Raw genomic sequence first — 14,823 nt, 5'->3', positions numbered from 1 at the left:
GCTTTCTGTCTCCCTCTTTTATTAAAAAAAAAGTGGAGTCACATTGCTGCTGTTACAAAATCTATCGAACATTGGAAGGCAATAACCAGCACATCCAATATCTCAAACACCATCTTTCAAAGCTCTGGGACGTAGAATGTCATCTCCTTAGGATTCAGTTTTCAAGCTCGCCAACTTGCTTAATACTTAACCCAGTTTTCACACATGACCCCATCATAACAAGATATTTACATTGTTTGATTTGTGCATGTTTATAAATCTCTCTAATGCTGCTGGTTTAACTGCATGCTTGTTTAATTATCGTCTTTTGTAGATTATTGCATTCCATGTGAGTGAAATTCAGTCAATTAGCTGGCGACCTTTGTTCCCAAATTCTTCCTCTTCCTACCCAAGTAAGATTTGACCAGATTAGAGGACTTCTGGTATTACATAATCGAATTCTGGGATGAAATGCAGTTTTCTCCCGAAAAGTATTGTGACTGAGTATATGATATATATTGGGAGGTTTGCATGAAGAAAGCCACACTATTATGGTGCTTGTATCATTAATATTACAAAGTGTAATGAGTTTTGAAGATTGATAATTGTATGGATATCATCTTTGAGAGTTATAATAAAGCTGCAAATTTGGAAATGCATTCTAAAGTTTATATTAATTGAAAACTACCAGACATTTTGAATTTTTCATGGTATTTAAAAACACATTTCTTTGTAGTTAACCATTGATGTTGATCTTTATTTCTGTAGTAAACAAGCACAAGCCTTGGATAGAAACCACTTATCATGGTATTGTAACAGAGAATGATGTCACAGTTCTGCTGGATCCTCCATTAATTGCCTTGGATAAAGATGCACCTCTACGTTATGCAGGTATGTAAATTGGTTAGCGCAAATGTTGCTTCTGTCCATATGTTAAATTATGTTCTATGTTTGATTTATTATCTGTATTGTAAATCCAGAGACTTATTGTTTGAAAGCCACATCAAAGAATGCATTTAAGTATGACTGTGAACTTGATTTATGAATTATTCCTTTTTGCACCAGGGATTGGTGCTGCCATCTATGGACAACTTTTTGTCAACTTTGCTGTACAAGTGGCCTTTTAGTAGAATTATATTCCTTTTAGAGTGGCTTTATTAAACTTAAAGCTGAGAGAGTGCTGCACTGTTGAAGCTTAAATGATGGGATACTGAACCAAGGCTTCACCTTGTCTGCCCTGTATTGAATGTGAAAAATCCTGTGGGGTCTAACAGCAGAGTACCTAATATGTACTAGTCAAGTTCCAGTACCAACTGCTCTTTTATTTAGGCCATTGCAATAATGCTGGTCTGCGTATTGTAATTTAGAGGTTATTTGATAAAGGAACTGAATTTGAAACGATCAGCAGGGGAAATCCTGCTTTCCGTTCCTAAAAATTAATGGTCTGTTGTTGATGAGAATTTTGAATATGATTTGCATATGCTCAAAACATTTATTCAAATTATCATGAATTTGTACAGAAACTCCAAGATATTGAAAGATGAAAATAATTCAGTGCTGTGATTTTTCTATATCAGCCCTTATCTTCCAGTAACACCTAAATTTCACAGCTTTTTTTTTTAGCTCTTGGTCTTCCATTAAAGGCAGTGGGAAGGACCAAAGTAAATGTTAGGTACAACTTCTCCAGTGATGCACAGTGAAGGGTGCAGGCCATCTCTGGACTGTCAGATGTGTTATTTCTGTTGCCCCCTCCAGGTTTGTAAGTTGGCTTAGAAGCTAAGCAGAAAAGGTGATCCTGCTGTCTTATCAACAGGATATTTAGTGCTCTACTGACGATAGCTGTTGAGGTTTTAGTTAAATTTCATTAAAAGCTCTTCTATCAAATATGTTAACTTCTTTGCCTACATCTAGTAAACTTAACTGGTTAGTTGACAGGACCAGGATTGTGTTCAGCACACAAGGTCAAGAAATTTTCTAAATTTAGATTTTTGTCATGTTTTGGAAGCTCTTAAAGATGGTTTCTTTGTGGTTTGAAGGTTGACTTGATATTTTGATCAATAGATGTTGAGAATTAAGGGTGGTTGTGGTTGACCCCTGAAGTGCTCTTATGTGTAACTTTTGTTTACAACTTAATGCACATTCATCTTCAGAGTAATGCCACAATCTGAAACATAATTCACAGTAACATATATAAATTTTTCGTTTTGTAAGCACTGGACATCGTGTGTGTAATACATTACACACAAACTGGTACTTTGCATGGCATTTGAGAACAAGTGTTTATGGAATCAGTGCTAAAAGGGGACATGGCTTTACGTAGGAGAGCATTACTGACGATGCTGCTTTGCCAAGGACTTGCAAACTCTAGCCCTCCACATTGTTTTGCCAGGAATCTGGTTGAGGGCTCAGCCCTTCCCTGGTACTCCTACAGCAATTAAATAGTCAGTGATGTCCTTGCTGCTTGACTTGGTATGGTGTGAACCGCCAAGGCAAGGTGAAATGGCTGCCTGTGAGTGCTGCAGTTGGGCATGTTGGTGCAAGTAGTGCAACCAAACAAAGTGCCAACTGCTTCCATCGCATCTAACGGAATGAACGAGAGAGACTGTAGGATCTGGGAAGACTGTCAGCATTTGGAGCAGCTGCTGCTAATTGCCAGCACACCCAAATTAATGTCTTTATTTAAATTACAGAGAGGTTTGTCCTTCTGCCTGTTCAAACTCCAGGACCAAGAGCACTATAATAATCAGTGCTCTATGGGGTAGCTCTAATGTGATACCAGTGCACAGGCAAATTCAGGTTTGAAAGCTAGAAATAATGAAGTAATTTTTCTATTGCAGGCTATTTATTGACAATTATCTAATTTTCTAATGGAACCCAGTTCACTAATAAACATTAGCATTTGTGTCTTCATTTGCACATTTTTTTAAAAAAAAGGTTTCATTCGTGTGTGATTAAAATAAATGTTCACATGAGTTGCCCTTAAATAAGATCTTTAATTTGATTCTCCCTGCAAATTATGTACCACTGTCCTACCCCACTCTGGTGCCGACTTTTAGAAGATTTATTAAGACAGAAATGTGAAATCCTGATTGTCACAAGCTGGATAAACCTCCTAGTACAAAAGGGAATAATTCAAAGTAACTGAACTTTACTATAGAAAGTTGCTAAAATGAAAAGTACAGCAACTAATTTTTGTTATTTCGGTTGACTTCTGTTTCTGCATTTCAATCAATTTGATTGCATATATGCTTTATTTGGTCCTTGCACACCCCTCATCACACCTCCACATCTCCCATGTGGTTGGTGAAACCAGAAACTAAAGCAAAACCATCTCTATATTGGGCCACTTCTGTGGATACTGTGAATTTACACTGTAGCAGTGTGAACCAAGGGCATTCTTTGCATTTTACAGCTCTTAGCAATGGAACAGCTGGATGGTTGTATTTATCCAGAAAAACCTTTTAACTGACTTGGAACAAAACATCATCCAATTTAGAAACAAAAGCAATTTGATCCCCTTAATAGTTTATTGTTCAGGTTATTTTATATTTGGGTAAACACAATCTTTAGCTAATTGTTTAGTGAAAAATGGAGAGATGCCCACAGCATACCTCATTGGTAAAGCATTTTCTTTAAAACAAAATGCCCAGGCACCACATTAAACACACTTGCAGATTGGCAATTTTAACTGTCATTTTATTTTTTTTGAAAACTTCAAGGGTCTTCCACTATAGTGTGACAATTCTATCCTTAACTGAATTTGAAATCATTTCATCATGACTTGCAGCTGTGCCACCCACAGCTCGAGTCAGGATGGTTTGGGGAGACCCTTGGTAAAGCTCGGAATTTGCAAAATAAGAATGCTGTGCACGAATTTGCACTATCAAACATTCTAGTTACATTAGCAACTTTCATATCCATTGCTCGACAATCCATGACTTTTGTTTGCTTTTACTGTTTGAGTTGTTCCCATAGCTTGTACTGTAATCCAGCCAGCAATTTTACATAACACACTTAAGGTAATCTTCCGTTGAGATTTGTTCAATTTATTCAGATTATGCCAAATGAATTAGTGGGTTAGGTACATTGAGTACCAGATGGTGTGGACATAACAGCAGTTGCCTAGAAGGTCTTTTGATCCTAAACAGTTCATTGAATGGCCCTCAATCCAAGAAGTGCAAAGAACTGTAGGGTTGTAAGCAAATTATGCATGATTTGCCACGTATTCTTCAAATTTAAAGCCAGGAGAGAAAAGAAACAAGTTTTTAAAAAAGATTTTGGCTAATTCACACCAATCCATCGGTTAAAGGATCTACTCTTGATTACCACAATCTTCTATTGTAAGTGTTGATTACTTAATTTCTCATCAATCTGTCTGAGAAAGACAATGCTGCTTTCTTAAATCCATGAAGAGGTTCACTGAGTCTCCAGATTCATAAACTTGGGTATTGTTGCACTGTTTTCAAATCATTCCCTAGATTCTTTTCCTTATCAGCATACCTGGCTTTCCTTAATCACTTTTTCAGCCTTCCTCTTGCATCTGTAAATGTACTGCATCGTAAACTCTTAGCTGTGCATAAATCACCTGGTTTGCCATTTTACCATGCAAACTCTTGCTGCTGCTTTTTGCATAATTGTGTCTCAGATCTTATGTATTACTTTCCCCCCTATTCTGCCACTCACTCCAAGTGGTGTCAACCCATGTTCTTGGCCCCTGTTATCAGTTAATTTCTGCTCCTAAACCTGGTTCCTTAGAGTCACTGCAACCATTTCACTGATCCGCCATCCCAGGTTTTGGTTAAGTGGGCACATGGTTTCATTTGGCATCAGCTGCTGAACTCATCAGTTTTGCTACTAGCTTTCCTCAGGCAGTACTCCAAACTTTTGCCTTATGTTATTGAAAAGCTTTTCATCTTGTCTGTGGTGAATAACCTCCTGTTTTTCCATCCTTTGGCCTTTTGTCCTTTAAAGCTATTGCTTTTGAGCATCTTGATATTTTTGCACTGCCTAATTCTCCTGAAGTGGCTTGTTAATTTCCCTCTCCATTTATCTCTCTTCCTCCTTCCTACTTGTGCACAAGGTGATTAAGGAAAGAAATAGCTCTGATACTTAGAAATAAAGTTTTGCAAATAAACGATGTACGTTAGTGACTTTAGTTGGATAACACGGAGGAAAGATGTGCGAGTGGGTGAGATTTCCCTGGTGCTCCTAAGTTTGACAGCTTTTAATCTCATTTTAAATCTTTCCCCGATTGAAAGCTACCTGCCAGGTCATTATGGCAATGCAAACTTGAATCTGATATTACAAAAGTGGATGTGACCAGAGAAGGATGACATTTTGGTTGGGTTGTGAGGAGTGGGAAAAGGTGGAGTTGGTGAGATTCCATGGTGTTTCAAGTTTTAGTTATTAGGCTGACGGGGAGGAGGAAGGTGGCAAATGCTCAAATCCTCGTCTCAAGCATTTCAATAAACAGGTTCACCATGTCTCTCCAACCTTTTGATGCTTGTTGACTGAAAATAACGCAATGATTTAAAAGAAACTTGCCGTTCTTCCCCAGATTAAAACTGAAAATTGAAGTTACGAAGCAAGTTATGATTAATGACTTTAACCAAGATTGCAAATAACAAAAACTGCAGGTCTAGAGATGAGCTTATAGCAGCTTCCTTTTAAAGTTTTAAACTATTTTAATGATTCAAAAGTTGTTGACGGCTTCCAATAAATGTATGTCTAGTGTTACTGGAGGTAGCTACAAAGTGCAGTCTTATATCTATTCAATGTGTCACAGCATCTTGCTTTCGAACCTAATGGCTGTTGGTTGATGCAAATGATTGGATGATTTTTGAAAAGAGAGAGCAAGGCTTGAAATAGAAAATGTTATTGATCTAATGTTTAATTATGTACATGGTGTCTTTTGCAATATCATCTGGATCTCATAAAAAGATGAAACCCCAAGATCAAAGTTTGGCTATGAAATGTTTGACTGTTACCTAATTTATGGAACATTTTCCAAAAAAAAATCGACAACTAAATGGGATTGTAGTGAAAGGATCAGCAGTATTCAATTCTAACTGTTATCTGTATTTTTTTATTCAGGTAAGATTCCGTAACCTGTCGGGTTATGCACCATGTATATGTATGGCAGTATGATTGTAGTACTCTGAATAATTTTGATTATCTTTCAAATTGGTGAATTTAGCTGAGTATCTAGTTACTATCACTCTGAAAAATGAGACTATGCAGAAATTGTATAATTCTGCAATGCATTGCTTATGGTTTGAATCATGGTAGATAATTTATTTTTATATAACCTGTTTTTAAAGGAAACCTGGAACTGTGAAGGTTAGTATGTTTTTAATGAGCTATATTGTGCAAAGAATTTTCTTTAATCTCTTTGTACTAAAAATCCCATTGTTGGTTTGACAAAGATCCTAAAGTTATACATGCATGAAGAAAAATCTGTTTAAGTTGCTTTGTATTTGCAATGATCCCTTTACTTGTTCCTGTCTTCACCCTTTTGCTTTCTTACTTGATGACTGACCTCTGTTTATCTTTTCTTCCCCTTATAGAGAGGTATGAGGTGACATTCACCAAAGAAGGTGATACCTGGGTTCTTTCTTTCATTCTTCATGAACAGTTATATTAACCCACTAACTCTGGTCATAAAATGGGGAATCAGCACTTAAACAGCAAATCCTGTCATCCATATTATTCCTCATTGTTATCCAGGCTTATCTGCAAAAATTACTGGATGTAAAGTTTAACATGAGTTGATTAGAAATATCAGTTATTTGACATATTTCACGTTTCATTCATCTTTGGAGGTTGTATTCAGCCTAAACTCTCCTCTGACTTGAGTGTAACGATGAAATTTTTTCCTGACTTTGTATAATCATTGTCTGAGGTTAACCTGGTAATATAAATCCAGTTATATGCAAAATCTTGGGTTTCTGTGTCCTGATACCTTGTCAAAATTGGAATATTTCATTTCTTATGCCTAGTAGTAAATTATTCAGGTGTAAACCACAAATACTCAACCAGAAATATGATGGAGTTGATAACTGAGTGTAGATATGGGATGTGGATGCTGGGCTGGCCTTGGTAGAGAAGAAAGGCTGGCTGGCACAGAGGGGGTGTGAGGCAGGTGCAGTGGTTAGACCTTGCTGTGACTGGGAGGGAAGGGTTATGATTGCCTTGGTTGGGGGAGGCATAGGGTTAGACTTCAGGAAAGAAGATAAGGTTGCCTCTCTGCTTGTCTAGAAGGAAGTACATTGGCTAGGTACTTGGGAGCTGGGATCAGCTATCTTGGTGGAGTGGAGACAATGGTATATTAGTGGCTAGGTTCATTGTGCATAGGGAGTGCAAGCTTAATGAAGCAGGCATATGCTATAACTGGTGGACCAAATTTGCTAGCCACACCACTGACATGGGAATCTGCTCTCAGACCCCCTTTAAATCAGGCAAATACGGGTCCCATAAATGCTGTAAAAGCCCTCTTGATTGGATCACAGGTGTCAAGTGCAATGCATACACCCTTGACGATAATGGAAATCTTGCACACAAGGGACCTCTTTTGCTTGGGCATCAGATACATGAAGAATCAGAAACAAAAATAGCAAACTTTGTGGGACTTGCATGATCCTTGATTTCCCCCTTACCCCACTGAGTTTTAACTCTAACTAAGATTGCATGGCAAATACAAACGTGACACCAATTGATCTAATTTCTGGGCCATTACTTCTTTCCATTGCAAGATTAATCAGTATGCTATCCTTTCTGGTGATGTGCAGAATTGAATTTATAATCTGAAGCATGTTCAGTTTCTAGGTAGTGGCTAAGAACAAGAAAGCAGGGGTAGGCTATCAGGCCCTTCAAGCCTGCCCTGCCACTTAATATGATCATGGCTGGTCTATGCTGGCCCCAACTTCTCTTTGCCATTTCTACATACTCTTTTCTCCTATCTATCAAATATTTATCCACCTCCACTTTAAATAGTTCTAATGATCAGCTTCCGCCACCTGCTGGGGATGGTCTTGAACTATCGAAAACATCCCAACATTTACTCTGTCAAGCCCCTTTAGGATCTTGTATTATTTGAATAAGGTCACCCCTCATTTTCTAAACTCCAAAGAATAAAGCCAAACTATTTAGTCTCTTGGTAGGACAACCCTGTCATCCCAGGAGCTGGCCTGGTGAATCTCCTTTGGACTGCCTCCAATATAATTTTTTTATAGATAAGGGGATCAAAACTGTATGCAGTATTCCAGGTTAGGGAGGCTTATCCAACACCGTATACAATTGTGACAAAACCTCCTTATTTTTAAACCCCAAACCCTTTGCAGTGAAGGCCAAAATGCAGTTTGCAGCCGTAGCTACTGGTTTGACCTGCCTGCCAGCATTGTTTTGATTTGTGCACAAGAACACCTAAATTTCTGTGCACTTCACTCACTTGCACTCCCTCTCCACTTAAATAATCTGCCTTTTGATTTCTCTTCCTGAAGTGCATGATCTTGTGACTGGTTACCCCAGAGTCATCTATTATACAAGTGTGATCTTGGTTTAGCTAGCAGGATCCTGGCTTGAATTTTGCTTCTGGTTTAATGCTGTTCTGTATATTTAAACACAATCTTTGTGCCAGCCTTTTGCTGTACAAAGGAAGCAGCACGATTAGAAATGCTGTATTTGGGTTGCACCTAAAGCAAGAGCATATTATGTTCTTTTCACTTCCACCCAACATCACCATAGAAAAGATTCTGCATTAATTCAAAGGCAGAGTACTGCTCTGCTGAACATTCCCTCCTCTGCTAGTGCCAATTAGAAACTCATTACACATTCATTTGCTATATTAGCATAACTTGGTTCTTGCAATTGCCTCTTTGCCTACCCTTGGAAATCCATTGATTATTAAGCACATTGGGATGGGACATTGCTGTTGGCAGAAGGATTTAATCACAACATAATAGTTTGCACATGAGCATCTAATGGAAATAAAGAAAAAACAAACTTCAAATTGCATCTGTGCCCTCCAGTTCATTTTTCCTTTCTTATAACCTCCCTTTCCCCAATGAATATATTTGGTCTTGTTATCCTTGTTCAATGTTATAAGAAATCAACATCTTAAATTTATAATTTGCCTTAACGTAAGACATCCCATGGTTTCCCTGAGGAATAATATCAAATAAAAATTGACATCAAGCAATATGAAGGAGATATGGGGTAGATGATCAAGCATACCGGAGGAGTTTAAGCAGGAAGTTCCATAGCTTTAGGGTCTCTCTATCTGAGAGAGTCCCTTTTGGTGGAGCAGATAAATCCAAGAAGTGGTCAGGAGGCCTGTATTGGCAGATGTATTAAGAGCTATAAGACTGGAGAAGATTTGAGATGAAGGGTGGGGATGAAAGCATGCTCAAGTGAAGTCAAGTTGAGTCATCAAAAACATTTCAGTGTCTGCATTTACTAATCTGGAAGAAGGTGATAGCTTTTTTCCAATGGCTGAAATAAAATGAAAAATGAAAAGGATATCCCTAAGTGCTGAAAGTGTGGGTACTCTTTTTCTCAGTGTAAAGTTCTTTAGTAATTTATATCATGACTTAATTGGACAATTTACAGTAGAGTATTCATTACAAATTTTTTTAGAAGATGAAATGAAGATCCATGATAGTTGTCTATTCACCAAAGCCTCCAGTAGTCTTCACCTCTGAATCTAAAAATTGCACTCTGGTACCTCTGGTTAGCTGATGTTGTTGATGTGATACCCAGCCCTTTTTGCATTGTATTTTTTTTTCCAAATTGCCCTTGTGTTAACAGGTGTAGTTGTTTGGAAGGTGGAAGTCTGACCTGTCTCAAATACTGCATGTGGTAAAAGGTGTGATCCAACTTGCTATTTTATATTTTAAATCCCTAGAAGAAAACTAAATGACTTGTAATCTCAAATTAATCCTAAACGTTCTAAATTCAATTTAAATGTACTGCTTGATTTGGGTTCACTAGATGCTATCCCCAATTGTCAGAAGTACTGGTAGGGTTGATGAAACAGGCATGTAAGGTGTTCATTTTTTTTTGGAATAGGAAATTCAACTGATATTCCTAATGCTGAGTTGCCATCCAGTGATTTGCCTTGATTCCTAATTGTAGACAGATACATTGCACAGGAAGACTTAAAATACATTGTTTTTCAAAGAAATTGACAGAATTTGTGAAACTGTGCTGAACCTGTCAAATGCTTGTACATCTCCAGACTTTTAACTTGCACTTTAACTTTTTGTCCTGGTCAGAATAGACAGCCCAGCTCTGCCCAGTAGCTTGGCATAGAAGATTCCAGCAGCCATGGCTGTATGTGACAAGTTATAACTGTCATAAGTAATCCTGTGAAATGCCTGTCTCTTTTTCTCTTTTTTTCTCTTTCTCCTGCATGAATGGATGCAATGTAAACCAGTGGCTTGGAAGGCAGGCATATGCACCCATACTAAGTCTCAGAACTCACCCAAACAAGGCACAGGCTTTGCTTTCTCAACAGACCCTCACAATAAAAGCAAAACCCCTGGCTGTGAAGTTTGGACTGCTGTTGCACATTAAACCTTTTTTTTGTTAAATTGTTGCATTATTGTTTTTGTTCTAACTTGCCATTTGTTAATCTCTAGGTGAGATCTGTGGATTTAGAATTCATGGACAGAATGTTCCTTTTGAAGCTGTGATAGTTGATAAAACCACTGGTGAAGGTGTCTTGCGTTCTAAAGAAGTGATGGACTGTGAGCTGCAGAAAGAGTACACATTTACTATCCAGGCCTATGACTGTGGAGAGGGTCCAGATGGAGAAAATATGAAAAAATCCCATAAGTAAGTATGTACTGCAATGCAGAAAAAAGATTACTCTGGAGCCTACTGTCTGCTTTCCAGCATTTTTGTTGGAGCAGAAGACATGGTATAACCAATATAAAATTGGAGTTGCTTGTAACTGCTGATAGTAGTAGAATATAGAATGTAATATCAAATGCTCATCTATGCAAGCTGAAGTTCTGGTCTTGGTTATGCATTCAGAATAGTTCAAATGAATCACTTTTGTCTCCATATTGTGTCCCACATCTAATGGAATTACAGATGTTTGGTCTGGTTTTTTTTTTGCTGCCAGATTTTTGTTACTGTCCTGCATTACCCAAATGGGTGAACATGAAAAGGATCGCTACATTCCATAGCAAGTCACCAGTTATGTCAGTGCAAGCCGATGCAATTACCACGTGATGTTTTAGATTATATAGTTATTGAAATGGCAGCTTAAATTCTAGAAAGTCAAATATTGCAGGATTAGAAATCCAACTGGCATGCATGTTGTATTAAGCAAATTGTATTACATTTATTGTATGTCTTTTTTCTATTTATTATTTGATATTTTTGAAGGAAAGTAAGATTAAGACAGCGCATATATTTTTGATTTATTGTTTAACTCTTGACAGTTAAACTATAATCCAACCAATTAGCAATTAGTAGGGAGAAATCTGTATTGATTATGGTCAGGCTGTTTCTTGTATTTGCAAGGTACCTTCTCCCTTGCTTCGGACTTTGAACCACTCACTATCAATACAAGGAGCCGAATGACCAAAAGCTTAGTAAAATTCTAATGCTATTCATCCAAGTTTAATGGTGACTTGCTGAATTGCATCAAGTCTAAACAAGCATATGTCTATGAAAGCTTATTATATTAAAGGTTTTGATTATTTTCTTTTTAAATGTTTATCTTAAATGTGCCATGTCCCAATGTGGACCACAGTCAGTTAGGTGTCCTGGAAGCTATTCCATGATCTATGATTGGATGTTGATTTTTGCAACTCTAAGGAAGGAGATGATTAAAAACATAGGTAATGGATTGCAAGTCATTGCACTTCCATTTCAATTATCAACAACTGCAAATAATGAATTGATTAGATGGTTCAAGTGATGAAAGAGAGTTTGACACATCTCAAAATTCTGCGCTCGAGTCCAGCGTCTTCATTGTAGTGGTACAAATTGTCCAGATCAGTTCATTAGAAGTGTGTGTGTGAGTTTTTTTTGATTTAAAAAAATACCCTTTACAAATGCAGGTTGAATTTCTTCGGAAATGTCTACAAGTAGTAAGCATCAATTCTCTTAAGGTTGATGCTACTATACATATGCTTTGGACTGCATATAACTAGGTTCCTGAGTTCTACTGGATGATATCACCAGACCACTAGTGAAATTATTTCATAAAGGCAGACAATCCAAGTAATACTCTGCATCATTCGGGCATGTCCGACAAATGGCATCCCCAACAAGAGAGTTTCTAACCAACTACCTTTAACTTAATGGCATATAGTTTAGTACTGAAATCTCAGTGTGGGCTTTGAGCAAGGTCGGTGTATGTTATTTCACCTTTCTTTAGTCGTTAAAGCTAGTGACTTTTACAGCGATATCCTTAAGCTTTTACCTGGAGTTTGTAGTTTCATGAAGGAGGTAAACGTGATGCCTTGAGAAGGGACTCTACTGAAATTGTTATCTTTTCAATTGAGGTCAAGTAATTTGAGTTGACTGGACTGGTGCTGTTTGTGTGTATAAAAAGGGGGAAGAAAATCCACCGTATTTGTCATATTTAAGTGATTCAGATCCTGCTTCATTGGTGACCACTGTCGTGTGACTGACCAGTGTTTCTGTTCTGCAGAGCTAATGTTCATATCCAGGTGAATGATGTAAATGAGTACTCCCCAGTTTTCAAGGAGAAGTCCTATAAAGCTACGGTTGTTGAAGGAAAGAAATATGACAGCATCTTGAGAGTGGAAGCGATTGATGCCGACTGTTCTCCTCAGTATAGTCAAATCTGCAGTTATGAAATTGTTACTCCTAATGTGCCATTCACTATTGATAAAGATGGTAAGTTGTAAAGCATGCAGGTATAAACTTAATTTCAAAAAATACACAGCAAATTAAATTTGAGTTTCTATTAAACTTTTTAAAAGTTTCTCTATTAAACGTCTTTAAAAAAAAAAGCAGGTAAATAAAATAGTTCCTTTTCCAGTACCGAATAGTGACTGTCAAGCTACCTGACTGTAAAATACCTCTGAAATGAAACCATTATTGATCACACATGTTATCACTACAAACATTTTCCAGCATGAATTGGTGGATGCGAGATGCAGCATGGGAATATTGGAAAAATAGGAACAGGAGTAGGCTATTCTGTCCTATCTGCCCTTCAAGCGTGCTCTACCATTCAATTAAAACTGTAGCTAATCATCTACCTCAATACAAAATTCCTGCTCTCACCCAATACCCCTTGATACCCTTTTTCTTATTTGCAGTGGTGTAGCAGATGGTGTTGCTGCCTCGCAACTCCACTGGCTCAAGTTAAGTCCTGATCTCCTCTTTGTGGAGTTATCCCTGTGACCACGTGGGTTTCCTCCCACATCCCAACAATCCTCTGGTTTGTACTGTAAATTAACCTTGGTATAGGTGGGTGACGGGAACTAATGGGCATGTGAGAGAGTACAGGTTACTGGGAAATAAGTGGAAAAATGAGATTAATGGAATTACTCAAGGAGCCAACATTGACCTTGGGCCAAATGGCTGTCTCCTGTGCCATAATGAAAGATGAATAGGAAGGTGTCTACAAATCTACATATCGCCAACTTAAGGTATTTAAGGTATATTTTTAAAGATATTTATTTATGTGTCACATGTACATCGAAACACAGTGAAATGTGTCTTTTTGCGTTACTGAGAATGAGCTGGGGACAGTCCGCAAGTGTCGTCACTCTTACAGCGCCAACACAGCATGCCCACAACTCCTAACATGTACGTCTTTGGAATGTGGGAGAAAACCAGAGCACCCGGAGGAAACCCACAGAGACGCACGGGGAGAATGTACAAACTCCTTACGGACAGTTGAACCCGGGTTGCTGGTGCTGTAATAGTGACCATCACCAGTAGCTTGTCCTGGTCCAACCATGTAGATGCCACAGCCAAGAAAGCTCACCAGTACCTCTACTTCCTCAGGAGGCTAAAGAAATTTGGCAAATCCCCTTTGACCCTCACCAATTTTTATCTGTGCACCATAGAAAGCATCCTATCTGGATGCATCACGGCTTGGTATGGCAATTGCTCTGCCTGTGACTGCAAGAAACTGCAGAGTTGTGGACACAGCTCAGCACATCACGGACATCATTCTCCCTTCCATGGACTCTGTCTGCACTTCTTGCTGCCTCAGTAAGGCAGCCAACATAATGGAAGACCCCTCCCATCCTGGACATTGTCTCTTCTCTCTGCCCCATCGGGCAGATGATTCAAAGGTCTGAAAGCACGTACCACTGGCGAAAAGACAGCTTCTATCCTGCTGTTATAAGACTATTGAACGGACCCCTAGTACGATAAGGTGGGCTTTTGACCTCCCGATCTATCTTTGTCTACATGCACTGTACTCTCTCTGTAACTGTAACACTTTATTCTGCATTCTGTTATTGTTTTACCATGTACTACCTTAATGCACTGTAGTGATGAAATGGTAAATTGGTTTATTGTTAAATGTACTGAGGTACAATGAAGTACTTGTCTTGCATACTGTTCATACAGATCAATTCGTTACACACTGCACCTGTTTGGATGGTATGCAAAACAAGTTTTTCACTAAACCATGATACATGTGACAACAATATACCATTTTACCAATTTAGGGAGAATGTGTTTAATGCAGGATCAGTGTAAATGGGTGGTTGATGGTCAGCGTAGACTTGGTCGACCAAAAGGCTTGCTTCCATGCTGTAGCTCTGACTATTCTAAATTCTAGCAAATACAGGCTTAAACCCAATCTCTCCTCATGACAGTCCCACCATCACAGAAATTAGT

At 38.2% G+C, this 14,823-nt stretch overlaps 1 protein-coding gene across 1 annotated transcript in view; it reads left to right on the top strand.

Moving 5' to 3' along the window:
• clstn1 (calsyntenin 1) overlaps positions 1-14,823 on the top strand; it is a 71,591-nt gene that overhangs the window by 31,876 nt on the left and 24,892 nt on the right. Inside the window, 4 exon segments of the mRNA XM_052039188.1 lie at positions 748-870; positions 6,546-6,575; positions 10,617-10,812; positions 12,647-12,855. Coding sequence (XP_051895148.1) covers positions 748-870; positions 6,546-6,575; positions 10,617-10,812; positions 12,647-12,855 — 558 coding nt within the window.

The sequence above is a fragment of the Pristis pectinata genome, chromosome 26 (assembly GCF_009764475.1).
Source record: "Pristis pectinata isolate sPriPec2 chromosome 26, sPriPec2.1.pri, whole genome shotgun sequence".
Taxonomy (NCBI): domain Eukaryota; kingdom Metazoa; phylum Chordata; class Chondrichthyes; order Rhinopristiformes; family Pristidae; genus Pristis; species Pristis pectinata.
Note: the sequence above shows the minus strand (reverse complement) of the source record. Positions and strands in the feature narration are given on the sequence as shown.